Source organism: Gouania willdenowi, chromosome 11, assembly GCF_900634775.1.
Source record: "Gouania willdenowi chromosome 11, fGouWil2.1, whole genome shotgun sequence".
NCBI classification, from domain to species: domain Eukaryota; kingdom Metazoa; phylum Chordata; class Actinopteri; order Blenniiformes; family Gobiesocidae; genus Gouania; species Gouania willdenowi.
The window spans coordinates 1765969-1780505 of record NC_041054.1 but is presented as its reverse complement, the minus strand read 5'-3'; the positions used below and the strand labels follow the sequence as shown (position 1 = coordinate 1780505).

Genomic DNA, 14537 nt, shown 5'->3' with positions numbered 1-14537 from the left:
CTAATTAAATCGGTTAGTTACAACAATTATTTTAATTTACTGATGCTTATTATTAATTTAGTTTAGCTGTGGGGGAAAACTGCCAACAAACAACATACCAATACCCCTTCATGCAGTGTTTTTCAACCTTGGGTCGCATGAAATGAAAATGAGGTGACCTGAAATGTCTAGTAATTGGTAAAAGAAAAGAAAAAAACATAGTTAAAACGGATTTTTTTATTTTTTATTAAATATTTAAAGAAATATATATATATATTATTATTTTTCAAATACATATCACACACAATAAAAATCAAATAACTACCCTAAACTTAAACTTTCTCAAATATAAATCTAGTTCAAATGCAGTATAAAAAGATCTGAGGTTGCAGGACATTTATGATCTCAAAATGAGGGTCACGGCTCGAAAACAGTTGGGAACTTCTGCCCTAATGTATAATTTTGAGACTCCAATTGAAATGATTAAACACCAGAGTACCTGGAGAAACCCCACACAATTATAAAATTATATCTAATTTTATTTAATTGTTTTTTATTATTATTATATTCTATTTTATTTGTATTTGTATTTCATGCTGGGTAATTTGCCTACTTCAAGTTCATGTATATATTTGTATTTTGTAGTTCTTTTGATCAGTAACATCCGGAGAATTGAACCTGAATGGCAGCAACATGAAACTCCATCTCCCAGCTTGCATTGCGAGCAGTCGGTTCCCGGCTGTCTAGCACTAGCCCAGCAGACACCGGCGGTAACCGGAGTGCCTCTCCTCGCTGTGCTTCCCCATCAGTTTTCGCTTCCCGGTGTTGTTAACTAAACAGTATTCTTGGTGAAAACGGTGGAAAAACCCAACCCTGAGCCCTGCACAGAGATATGAGCGGCAGCGGGCGGCCCAGGACCAGCTCGTTTGCTGAGCCGCCGGTTGTTCCAGGAGCTACTGCCTCCGCCGGGGCTGCCGCTGCCGTGGGGAGCAGCACAGGAAAGTCCGGGGTCTCACAGGCCTCCGGCAGCAGCTCGTCGGGATGCTCGAATCTGAAGCTTGCCAGTAAGTCCAAACTAGCTGCTCGTTTATTGTGATATAGTAGGACTGGCTTTCACCACAGATGTATAAATGTATGATTTATCTTCAACCATTATTATATACGAGCAATGGAAAGTCTTTTTCATCTTCTAATTAAACCTGCTAGCGTGCTATGTGCTAAATGTTAGCCACTTGTTTTGTATCACAGCTACGGGGTGTAGCGAATGTGTTGGTTTCCATTATCAAACGGGGTTGACTTCCGTCTGTTTCGACTCTACTTTTTCGTCTTTAAAAATATATTGAGAACTAGAAAAGTCATGATTTGTACACAAAGATCCACGTAAACATAGTTTAGCATGTTTTTGATTCAAGATTTTGACAGTAATTATTTACACCTAAAGTGTTGAGTCATCGCTAGCTTCCAGATTTTTATCGTGTAACTGCACAGCGGCAAAAATGACTTATTTCTGTCCCTTATGTGAACACTACCGCAGTACACAGAAAATATTCAGTTAACATATTCGGGTAATGTGGTTAATTTTTTTTATTTTTAGGATACCTGAAAATTATAATTGTTTCCAAAAGCTGTAACTACACCTTATTCAATCGGAAGTCGATCATTAACTAACAATGGCACCATTAGATTCGCTACGCCGGTCAGTTATGTATCTTTTCTAAGAGTCAATTACGTTTTATTTGTGCCCAATCGGTTTGACTTATTTTAAGTTCAATGCAGATTTTACGATGAATTTAATGGTAGACATATCTATGCTAATTTGTGATCTTGAGTTATTTTTTAAGTTGATGTTAAATTTATTTATTAAATTGGTGATTTATTGAGAAATACATGAAAATTATGTTCCATTTTATCACAGAAAGACTCCAGTTTACACAGAATCTTCATAACCATGAAATATTCATTAACAGCTGCCTAGACCTGAATTATACTTTTATTTCTTGTTAATACGGGTAATGTTTTATTTTTTTATGTAGTGTAGTGCCATAGTGCAGAGACTATTGGCATCTGTTTTTATTAAATATAGGACGTTTTATATTTTTCTTTTAATTGGGATTATTTTTTTCAAACTCTGACTAATATAATTCACATTTTTACGCAGGAATAATACGTACTTTTTGACTTATTTTGTAGTGTGGAATGTTTACAAGACTCGATCAAGCGATATTAATTAAAAATAAAATGAAAGTAAGCAACAGTAGGTATGAGAAAAACTGACCCATTTATTATTAACCAATGATTTTCAGACATTTTAACCGTAAACAGAAAAATACAAAACCCCAATTCCTTTTAGAAAAGTCAACAATATTCCAGCTTTCATTTTGTCTCTCCTAATCAAAGGCCTAACCATAATGCTAATTTAAATCTGTTTGTAAAAAGAGATTGTCATTGTTTTATATTTATATAAAAGACTTGGATTTGTCCATTTTTCTGATTAGGGGTTGGGTTTTTGTGTGTTGGATTTGGTTCCTGTCACTGTTGTTCACACTACGTGTCGTGCAGTTGTTTCCGACTCAATTGTTTACGATCCATAAGTAGGTTACCAACCTATTTTTAGTGAGTCATGGGCATTTGCTCAGACAAAAGCAGGTGAAAATACAGTGCTTTTATTTTTTTTAAGCCAATCTCTTTTTCTTCACAGAATACATCCTATCATTCATCTACTAGAAAGTCCTGTAAGGTGACATGTGATCAAGTGACATCTTAATCTGATGCATCTTTCATTTAAATGTGCACATTGTATTTTAATTAGGGTTGAGCAACGTTTGATTTGGAACGATTTCGGTTCCGATTTCTTGTTTTGATTCCGATTTTTACCTTTTTTTTAATTTTATTTATTTATTTTTTAACTTTACTAGGAATTTCTCGCAGGGCGAGATCTATGAACTTGAATATAATTATTATAAATGTCCTTTTCATGAGAGCTTTATTTTTTTATTTACACATCCTGGTTGTTTATTGAGGCAATATTGCTTATTAGGCCTTTATTTAACTAATGGCTGTTTAAAAGTCATGTCCATTTGTGTTGTTCAATAAAAAAGAGCTAAAAATTATTATTGTATCAGGTAAATCTCTTCGTTATAGAATAATTTAAAAAAAAGCTACCACAATCAGCTAATAAGTTATTGACCAAAGATGGACGATGAATCCCTAAATTCTATTATTTCATGAAATTTGTATTAATCACAGAGAACACTCATTCCTAATGGAGTTTATCACATAAAACCAGTGACTGTGAAACAATGAAAAGTTCCTCCCTCTGGACTGAATGGCTTGATTAGATCCTGGAAATCCTGCATATTAATAAGATACACTTGAATTTCTTTAAGCTCCTTAACATTAATATGTGCAGTTCATTTAAGCACAGTGAACGCATTAACATAAAACCTGCTGGGTACTAGCATTAATATGTGAAATGCGTACTAATTTAATTTTAATCCACATGTGTCCGTATCCTAAAGGGAACAAAAAAAACCTTGAGTTTGAATATTTTTAAAGTAAAAGGGTACACGACGGTATAAACCACACGTGGCATTAATATCCTTAAATATCCTGCTACAGGATCACCAACATATTATTTATGCTAATAAATCACTTTTCTCTGTTTAATCATTGTGTTCGATCCAATCATTGCTGTAGTATTAATCAGGATGCCCCAACCAGGGTTGGTGTCAATTACATTTTTCAATTACATCTTCAATTATCCCTGTTCAGTTAAAAAAAATTACAACTATTATTTTTCCCCTTAAAGTAATTATAAGTACATTCTCAATGTCTAAAGTTCAATAACAATTAATCACTGGATTAAATTGATCGATTTTTGTGAAATATGACTCAAAGATATGTCAAGTTTGTTCCTAACTCATCCCACTGAGTTTAATCTTCATCAGATCCGGATTGCATGTTTAATTGTGGTATTTCTGAATAGTGGGCATGCCCTTTGCCCATATTGTATTGTTATTAATGAGAATGTTTCTGATTGTTTTTACTACATCTCATGATGAACCGGTTTCTCCTTGATTTTCAGGAGACATTGGAAAGGTGACGACAGTGGTGGCTACTCCAGGTCAGGGACCGGACCGTCCACAAGAAGTCTCCTACACTGACATCAAGGTGAGACGGAAAGTTGAGAAAATCACTAAAACCATCCTCAGTGACGCCATTGTTTGTTTATCAAAGGTTTTAAATACAAGAAACCATCAAAGAAGTTAAGGCAGTGTTTTTTAACTTAGGAGTCACCTGAAATGTATAGTAAGTAACCAAAAAAAAATACTGATTAATTTGTTATTTATTTTTTTCATTTTAAAACACCACACACAATCCCAAAAAACTGTATTCTATACTTTCACCTTCTCAAATATAAATTCAGTTCAAATAAACCTGGCGTCTCTTCTCACTTTGTGCACTAATCCAGGCTACTTGTAACCAGTGTTTGGAATAACGGCGTTTAAAGTAACGGCGTTAGGTAACTAATTACTTTTTACGCCGATACAACGCCGGTATCGTTACTGAACGTTAAATGCGGTGCGTTACATGCATTGATTAAATAAAATGTTATCCGAAAGCAACCCTGGCTTCTGACTCGACTGTTGTGAGGAGGTGGGTTAAAAACAAGGTGAGCGATTATGATTGGCTTAGGCTGCGTCATGTTTCATGGTAGCCAATCAGAGCCAGTGTTTTTACACATGTGCCAGCAAGAGGAGGCGGGTTAAAAACAAGGTGAGCGATTATGATTGGCTAAGGCGACGTGCCAGCACCCGCGACACACACACACACACACACACACAGCAGATTGGATGAAGCAGCAGAGATGGCGAGCGTGGAGCAGTCTAATGAAAAGTTGACATTTTTAAGGTGACGATACAAACACTACTTTAAATTAATTGTGGTCAAAGGCAAGAACGTGTATGTGAAGTGTTCATTATATCCAGGAGTGAAGACTTTGTCCACATCTGTTGTAAGCAACTCAAATTTAATGAAGCACGCATCTAAAAAATGTGAATTTTTTGACATATAGCAACTTTATTTATTTTTTTAAAAATGTTTTAATAGTAACGCAAATAGTTATTTGTTGGTAATGAGTTACTTTTATTATAGAGTAATTTAGTTACTAACGCAGTTACTTTTTTGAACAAGTAGTGAGTAACTATAACTAATTACTTTTTTAAAGTAACATTCCCAACACTGCTTGTAACACAATATCACAAACTTAACCAAAAAACAACTAGAGAAGAAGAAAAAAAATGTCTCTGGGGTTGTTAAAATTTTTTTATACCAAAATGGGGTGCACTTGTTAATGTTTACAAAACAAAAACACTTCAGCAGTGATCTGTTCACTTCACTTTTTATGTACATCAGGATTTTATTATTGTGTAATGGATAATAAAGTGTATGGACCTAATCGAGCTGTTTATTTATTTATTTTATTAAAAGGTACCTGTAGTGGAAATGTATATAACAAAAATGTTTTTAATGTATTACTAATAAACAAAAAATATGCACTTTAAAAGGACTTTTTAGAACGATTTTTTACCTTAGGGCACAAACTATAAAGACCCGCCATTTTGGACAGGATATGATGCACATACGTTGATTCCCTTAGCTGTTGCTAGGCAACAGTTTTTGAACAATGGCGGAGTTAAATTCTAACAGTCCTTAAGTAACGTCACCTCGTCTTTACAGTAAAGCTGATGGTTGCTATAATAACAAGAGAAAACCCCCTCCAGACACATTTTTTTTGCATCTCTAAGCCAAATAACAAAAATAATTTTCTTTAAATAAATTAATTTCCTCTTGGCCGCTCTCGCTCTAATCCATAATTCCTCCGTAGTGCAAGTCTAATAATTCTTCCCTGATTGAATTCTTCAGTTTGGACTCTGAATGTTTCTCTTTTTGTGGAAATCTGCAGGTTATTGGGAATGGCTCGTTCGGTGTCGTGTACCAAGCTCGGCTCATCGACAGCCAGGAGATGGTGGCCATTAAGAAGGTTCTGCAGGACAAAAGGTTTAAGGTAATTTAAGTGCATTTTATCATCCTTTGCATTTGAAACTAAAAGCACTTAGTCACAAAAGTGCTCTGCAACATTCTCCTGTCATTGTACTTCAGTTTAGTTCATGTATCTTTCTAAATATTCTCATTTTATGTCTTTGTCCTGCAGAATCGAGAGCTGCAGATCATGAGGAAACTAGACCACTGCAACATTGTGCGACTGCGTTACTTCTTTTACTCCAGCGGAGAAAAGGTTTGAAGGAAACACATCAGCTGTCAGAAACATACAGTTCCCTCAGCTCCAGTAAAGTGTTATATATTTACAAAATCATTACAGAAAATTACACAAAATGACGACAAGCACGTTTTTAAATGCAAGCCAAAAACCTATCTATTCAGTTTGGCTTTTATGTAGTGCTTTAGAATTTCAGTGTTTCATATTTAATGCTTTTATTTCTGACTCTTTCTTATTTTATCATCTTTTTAATTATTTTATTAAATTACTTCTGTGTGCATTAGTCTCTAAACCTTTATATCATTTTTAAATTTTGTCAATCACATAAGCAAATTTCTGTGAAGCATTTTGATTTACAATTGAATTTGTAAGAAAGGTGCAATATGAATAAAGTTTGATTGATTGAAGTGTGGACAAAATAACACAGAAAACACACAAGGCGACGAAAAAAATAACAGGAAATATTCTAAACAACAATGCGCAAAATGAGAGAATATACAAACTGATGACAAAACTATACGGAAACACTCTAAATAAAAATAAACACAGAACATTAGCAAATAAAAACACAAAAAAGACAGGAAAATATACACAATGACATCAAAAAAGGAGCAAACAAGTGTGTATTTATCTTTCCTCTTTTTGCAGAAAGATGAAGTGTACCTCAACCTGGTGCTGGACTTTGTCCCTGAAACTGTCTACAGGGTTGCCAGGCATTTTAACAAGGCCAAGAGCATTATTCCCATCATATATGTGAAGGTCAGTTTATTTCCCTTCCTCCTCCTCCTCCTCCTCCTTCCAGAGCTCAGCAGGTGTGTTGTCTCCTCAGGTGTACATGTACCAGCTGTTTCGCAGTCTGGCATACATCCATTCACAGGGCGTTTGTCACAGAGACATCAAACCTCAGAACCTGCTGGTGGACCCCGAAACAGCCGTCCTGAAGCTGTGTGACTTTGGCAGGTGAGTTTTGTGAAGAAATGTGAAGTTTAGCTGGTTCTCACTGTGATTAAGTGTGAAACTCTGACATTTAACAATTAATTGTTAAGAAAAATTCAGAATCAGAATGACTGGGTTACTTTATCTTTGTCTCATTTTTTTCTCTCACAAAAGTGTATTTTCTTTAAAAGTTATTATTATAATAAATTCATAATATAGTAAATAAATGGATTAAATCAATTTGGCCATTTTTATAATGTCAAACCTTTCAGTTTTTACTTGTAAGTTTTTGTTTTAGAGTTTATAATTGTTGAATTGAAAGCTTCCTATTTCCCTTTTATCAGGAGCATATTCAAATGTTCTGGAGTTCCTAATTCATTATATTTTTAGACAGAACTGTTTGTCTGTAAAGAGAAAACAGAGACCAATTTAAGGGGAAGGGGACAAAGTTTCCAGGTGGCAATGGGGGAAGAGGAGGAGGAGGAGAAGGGGGATGGAGCTTCATTTCTACACAAACATCCTGGAGAATAGAAGAACCAGCTTTGGACGGCTGGCTTGTGAGGGGAGCCAATGATGATAAGCGATTTGTTTTTGGTCAGGCTAAACACAATTCTGTTAGAATGAGTTCTGGTCTCCAGCAGTAAATCCAATAAGGTGACCTTAACTCAAAAGCTTAGCATTTAACTTCTCCAAGCTGGATTCAATTTCGCATAGACATTCCAAAGTAGCATCCTGCTTACTCTCGCGTTAATTCATCACACGAGTCTGAGTGTTAAGAGCCCTCCCCCATCCATCAGAAATGACTGGCAGCCTTCCCAAAACAGCTGCCAACGTAATCTAGACTTTGCGATAGGTCAGAAAACTGCCAGTTCCAATCAGCAGCATGCCTGCTAACATTTTTGTCCAATCATGTAAACGTCTTCCACGTCCTCAACCGAAAGGATGGACAGACACACGACCCGCCACTTATCCCAAGAGTCCATCGTGTATCCTGCAACAAACATGTCCCGTCTGGACAGGTGGGCTGACCTTTGCCCGTTCTTTTTGTCAAAAAAATTTGGTCGTTTGCATTGAGAGACCAGCTGATCAATTCCATAATTTCAGTTTTTGGATAGAGATGTAGAGAGAGGCTCCTGTTAGATTCTGACAAATGAAAGCACAAGAAAAAACAAGCAGCTACAGGGCAGATAAGGCAGGAAGAGTCTGCCTTCGTCAAGATCAAGAAGTGTAATCATAATTGAGTTGTAATTGAACACTGAATTGTAATAGCAGCATTTTATTCCCTGGTCTTGTCTTCAGTGCCAAGCAGCTTGTCCGTGGGGAGCCCAATGTGTCGTACATCTGCTCTCGCTACTATCGAGCTCCGGAGCTGATTTTTGGAGCCACCGACTACACGGCAAACATCGACATCTGGTCAGCAGGCTGCGTGCTGGCTGAGCTGCTGCTGGGACAACCCATATTCCCTGGAGACAGCGGCGTTGACCAGTTGGTGGAGATCATCAAGGTGAGTGTCTCTCCTCAACATCGGTTTGTTTATTTTTAATGCAGAGCCCCTGAGGGTGGAGATGAAAACCTCCCGCTCTTCATACGTCTGTTTTCAGGTTTTAGGGACTCCGACGAGGGAACAAATCCGAGAGATGAATCCAAACTACACAGAGTTTAAGTTCCCACAAATTAAAGCGCATCCATGGACCAAGGTGAACAGACACACACAAGGAAAAACAACTACAGCAACACCACTGGCAAGTCTTTAGCAAACATACAAAACTTTACTCACAGAGCACTTTTAATGCACCCGGATGGAAACAAAGGGTTAGGGCAGGGGTTCTCAACCTTTGGGTCAGGAGACACTGGGAGGGGGTCGCCAGATGCCTTCAAGAAACTAAGAATATTTTTTTTAACAGTTTCAGCCCATTTGTGCTTAAATTCCCCCTTTTCTGCAACTACACCAAACTTGCCATATTTTAATTTATTTCAGTAACTTTTTCTTGCCATTTTTTTGCTCCTTTTAATGCATTTTTGCTACATTACTCCCATTTCTGCCACTTCTCCTTCAAATTTCAATACCTTTTCTGCAACTCAGCACTTATAAAACCTTAACATGACTTTTCCCACCTCCTGTGACATTTGTTGACCCATTATTGTCACTTTTAAACTCTTTTCACCTTAATTCATGCAGATTTTTTTGCCAATTTAACCACATTCATGATTCGTCATGCCCATTATTTGCCAATTTAAATTAGTTGTTCCTACTATTAAAATTAACCCAGTCATGACACTGAACACTTTTTCCATCTGTTTTTGGCCATTCTAATTTGCAACTTTGAACCATTTTTGGTGTTTTTTAAAATCCCATTTCACCACCTTTTCGGTCACTTTTTTTGAATGTTCATGTCCATGTTCAACCACCTTCAGGTACAGTTGGGGTCCCTGGTCTTTCTTGCACCTTTATTTTGGGGGTCCCGGGCTGAAAAGGTTGAGAACCACTGGGTTAGGGTATCTGGTGAACAGCGTGCTGCGCTCTGATTGCTGCAGAAGACTTTGTGACGTCTTTGTGCTCCTCAGGTATTCAAACCTCGCACTCCTCCAGAGGCCATCGCTCTCTGCTCCCGTCTGCTGGAGTACACCCCGGCCTCTCGTCTCTCTGCTTTAGAGGCCTGTTCACACGCTTTCTTCGATGAGCTGCGTCAGCCTCACACTCGTCTGCCCAGCGGCCGAGACCTGCCCATGCTCTTCAACTTCAGCAGCACAGGTACCCAACGCCGCAGTTACCAAGTGTATGTCAAACTCATTTTAGTTCAAGGGCCAAATATGGAGTAATTTAATAATGTGTAAAGTATGTAAAGCACCGACAATGTCTGAGCAATAGGTGACGGATATCATCAAATATCTGCAGGTTTTTCACTTAAATGTCCTTGATTTTGTGACTAATTTTAGTTTAATTTGGGGAAATTAAGAATTGAGGAAAATTGCAATATCTTAATTTTTTTTTTTTTTTTATTATTTAAACTAGATTTATATTTGAGAAAATGAAAGTATAGATTACAGTTGTTTGACATGGTGTTTTTGGTGTTTATTAACTTGACTGTTCTCACTAATGGTGTAACATCGTTATCTGATGGTTGATTATTTCTGCGTTGTCTCTGCAGAGCTGTCCATCCAGCCTCAGCTGAACTCCACCCTCATCCCTCCCCACGCCCGCTCACTCCCTGCTGCTTCCGCCCACGGTGGGATAACACAACAAGCAAGTCTCTATACTTTAAACCTCATCTAATGTGTGCTAATAGGACGGGTTCATGTACATTAAAAAAAGGTGTGTTTTTTTTAAAATGATTATACTATATACTATGGTCCAAATAATAATACACTTGCTGGATAACAGTGGCTATTATTCATATGAATATATAAATGTGGTTATCACAGATTCATTGAACAATGGACCATCATTTTGACTTTATGCATGTTTTATATGGAAATAAAGGTTTTCTAACAGAGGAATACAGAATGCATTTAGTTGTCCAAGGCCTTAAAGGGGACATATCATGGTTTTAAATCCTTCCTTTTTACATATAAATCATACAGTTGTGGTCTATATAAAGTGGAACTGCAATGCTTGGGTCTGAATTCCTCATTATTATAGCTCCACAGGCCCCTTTTCTACCCCATTTCTGATGTGCTTTTGAGAGCAACTCGTTTTGGTGCGGTCTCTTTAAATGCAAATGAGACACTTCATACCCCGCCCCCCTCTTCAGGTGACACTCGGTTCAACTCCACCCTGCTCGGCCATTTTTGTAGTTTGATAGAAGAGATACGGCTATGTAGCGGCGCATAAACTTTTTATTCAGAGGTTATTTACAAAATGTCAACAACAGAAGACTTGTTCATCCAGCCTTACATGTTCGAGCCAGAGTCTGACCCAGCGGAGCGAGATGAAAATGAAGATGATGAACCTGCAGAACCCTAACAAGTGAGCTAACACAAGCACCGAGCTAACGCTAGCGCCAAGCTAACGTCACGAAATGCATTTTAATACAGTCTTTTCAAAGACAAAAACGTCAAAATGAAATGACTAATGAAAACTTTAGACTTAAATTAAATCACGTAGGCCATATCATCAAGGATCTAAAACGAGCACACAGCGCTAACATATGAAGTCTGAAGACGGTGCAACTGCTAATGCTAACAAAACAATGACAGGGACGTCTTATCACACTTTTTAGCGTTATTTACAGCTTACCGAAGTGCTCTGTTTATTGTCTCCAAAGATAGAAGGAATTGAACCCTCAATCAGACAAAGTCTTTCGGCAAATCCTTCTTTATACTGGCGGAGGTTGCAGAAGCAGTCATCATTGAAGTGCTTTGCGCACACAAAAATGACCTTACCCACAGATGTGGGTACATTTCCGTGAAAAATAAAACTCAACCAGGCACTTTGAAAAGGTTCTGATGCTGGGAGACGGTGTAATGAAGCGTGTCGGTTACTACATCCAGCTTGGACTACAAAATAAAAGCGAGAAATAAAAATAGCGGATTGCTCGAAGTGTTGGACCTGGAGTTGATGTACTAATTTGGCAGTTCCGCTGCAAATACTGTGATGTAATAGTTCAAAAAACGTAATAGAGAATAGAAAAATCGAAACATATTGAAAAATATGAGCAAAACAGAATATAAAGATATATACGGAGCACCTGAAGAGATTAATTTGATTTTTTCTGTACTTCTAAGCACTCTAAATATACAATAAAAAAGTGGATTTAGCATGATATGTCTCCTTTAAAATAAAATAAAAATGCTGCATAATATTAGATATTGGACACCAGGTAGCAGCACAACACAGGATATTGTGGCGTGTAGTTGTTTTTGTGCATTAATAACTTCCTGTCTCACTGTTGTTTTCATTTTTTTTTTTTCTTCAGATGGTTCCGCCTCAGACTCGTCTCAGCACAGCTCAGTTCTTGGATCTCTGAACAGCATCTGAAGCAGCACCTCAGCCACACACACACTGGAAGGTTCACTAAGTGGGGCTGGTCCTCTCTAAAGAGACTTTTTTTATTCTACTTTTGTTAGATTTAGTGTTTATTTATTTATTTGACTCGTTGAAATCATCGTGTGATCACACAACTCTGAAGTTTTTTTTTTTGTTTTTTTTTTGATGTCATTCCAGATTATTTTATATATACATTTTTAGTTTTTAAATGTTGCTGGTACGGAGGGGTCGTCTTGCAGGCTGCCTGAAGAAAAGTAAAACTGAGCCTCGTCATTGATCTGAAGACGTTAATCAAAGGTTTGAACATTTAATCTCAGATTTATGACGCATGAATGCTTTCTCTCCACTGTGATCACGTCCATGAGGCGTTCAATGACCTGACGTTTCACCATTTTTAACTTGAAAAAAAAAGACGTTTTACAAAACATTTTAGTACTTTTATTTTTGAAAATTCACAATTTGTCCTCATTCCTGCTAATCAAAAACAGATATTTAACAAACATCTAAAATTATTCTATTTTAATTTAACTAACAACAAACCAATTTTTTTATATTTTCACCTTCCAGAATTTACAATCGACTCTTATCATTGTCGTTTGACTTATTAATAATCTGGAAAATTGAGCATTTTGGGTAATTAATCATGTTTTATTTGAGTTAATCAACAAATTTGAAGGTTTTCAAAGCTCTTTAACACAGAGAGAAGTGTGAGTTCGTTTTTAAAAGACCTGCATTAAAGGAAAAAACGTGATCCAATGTTTCACTTTAGGTGTTCATGGGAAGCATCTTTTCTTAGTATTTATATATTAAAAACTAGCTAAAGCTATGGCGTAAACTGCTGTTTGGATTAATTTTCCATTAAAACAATAGTAAATAGACAACATTCTTCAACAGATGAAGCTTAAAAAAACTAACGGCAACTAACATGGAAAGCAGACAAACCAAATGACACATTTATTCACGCCACGATGGAGGCAGGTGTCAAATTACAGCTGAAGCTTAATGTAAATGAGTAAAATACGAGCATTAGGCAGTGAATCGTTTTTGGCGTCTGTGTGTTTTGATTTAGAAGTCTGCTTCAGATGTTTTAGTCGTTTCAAAAGGACAAAAAAAAAAAAACGTATTTCGGTGACGAGTGTTTGTGTGATGATGACGATGGAAAAGCTGCATTCTGATTGGTTTAGATGACTCTTAGCTGAACTAAAGTCGAGGCTTGTGGTAGTGAGTTGGATACTCTGTCCCTCCATCTGCTGTTTCTGCTGCTGTGTTTTAAAATCACGCTGATGTCGCTCACAGAGCTTATTTTTTCCCACGTCCTTCGGCGTCCGATCTCATCTTCGGGCGACGTCCTCACACTCCCGAGCTGCGGACTTCCTGCGGCGATGAAAAAAAGCTGTGAAATCGCCTGAAGACGAGATCAAAAAAACCCTGTAAATATCACCCACATTTTGTTCTTTTTTTATTTTAATGACAGAGATCCTTGCATCCTGCGGCCTCTGTATTTTTTTTGTACATACGTTTGTTTTTCCCGACGCAAAGTGTAAATAATGCAAGAGAAAAAAGGAGACACACCCCCTTCTTCCTCCTCCTCATGTGTGACGATCTCTCTCCTCCTCCCTCTGAACTACGTTTCCGTCCGTCAGCGTTAAACGTTCACGGTTCTGTTCCAAAATAAATGGTACCTGAAACATCCAATCTGACACATTAACAAATATTTACTCTAAATTCAACACAAACGATGCTAATAAAGGTTTTTAAGACTTGAAACTGTACGTCACATTTTGGGAGACCATTTAATCTTCTACCATAAAACACCTGAATATCATTTTTACAGCAATTTTTAGTCCAAATGCAGTCATTAGGACTGTTTTAGCTAATCTGATCTAATTTTAGTCAACTAAATTAATGCTACAGTTGAAAAAAATATAAAGCAAAAGATTGGCTGCATTTTGAAAAAAATAATTGTATTTACATCAATCAAACTGATGAAGGTAAAGGTTTCTAAATATACAAACAGATTTGATTCTTTTTATCTGAACATTATTGATTTTATTGACCTTTTCTCACTTAAAACAGCAAATAAAAACTTAATAGTCAAATTAACATTGCACTTAGTTAAAAAACGGATGCATTGTTAACCAAATAACTTATTAAAATCCTATAAAAACATTAGTGGGGAGAGAAAAAAAAAACCCACAATGCAACAAGTGAGCAATCAGTAATATAGCGTCACTTTTTTTAACTGTAACAACAGAAAAGCTGCATAGACTGAAATATTTAATATCATCAAATCACAGATTTGGGTGAAAATCATGATTTTGGTAAAATAAGAAAACCAACAACATAATGGGGGAG

At 36.7% G+C, this 14537-nt stretch overlaps 1 protein-coding gene across 8 annotated transcripts; it reads left to right on the top strand.

Annotated features, from left to right (window-relative positions):
* The first annotated feature begins 682 nt into the window (after positions 1–682).
* LOC114472369 (glycogen synthase kinase-3 beta-like) lies at positions 683–14474 on the top strand. Of its 8 annotated transcripts, none has more exons than XM_028461620.1 (12): positions 686–1043; positions 4064–4149; positions 5945–6046; positions 6194–6277; positions 6908–7018; positions 7089–7219; positions 8495–8699; positions 8797–8937; positions 9761–9947; positions 10345–10422; positions 12112–12204; positions 12360–14474. In XM_028461620.1, exons 1-11 carry the CDS (start codon positions 872–874, stop codon positions 12171–12173), a joined length of 1359 nt encoding a protein of 452 aa, XP_028317421.1. In that variant the 5' UTR covers positions 686–871; the 3' UTR covers positions 12174–12204; positions 12360–14474. The 8 variants fall into 8 exon arrangements, 7 of the variants coding, with proteins under 7 accessions (XP_028317423.1, XP_028317422.1, XP_028317421.1 ...); XM_028461619.1 differs by having other exon boundaries at positions 12112–12213; XM_028461617.1 differs by having other exon boundaries at positions 10345–10439.
* Positions 14475–14537: the final 63 nt, after the last annotated feature.

Bases quoted from the DNA above. Each gene is read 5' to 3' on its own strand.
- LOC114472369 (XM_028461617.1), top strand. From the start codon at position 872: ATGAGCGGCAGCGGGCGGCCCAGGACCAGCTCGTTTGCTGAGCCGCCG. The intron at 7,220-8,494 runs GTGAGTTTTGTG...TCTTGTCTTCAG, and splicing joins AAGCTGTGTGACTTTGGCAG to TGCCAAGCAGCTTGTCCGTG. The intron at 9,948-10,344 runs GTACCCAACGCC...TTGTCTCTGCAG, and splicing joins CTTCAACTTCAGCAGCACAG to AGCTGTCCATCCAGCCTCAG.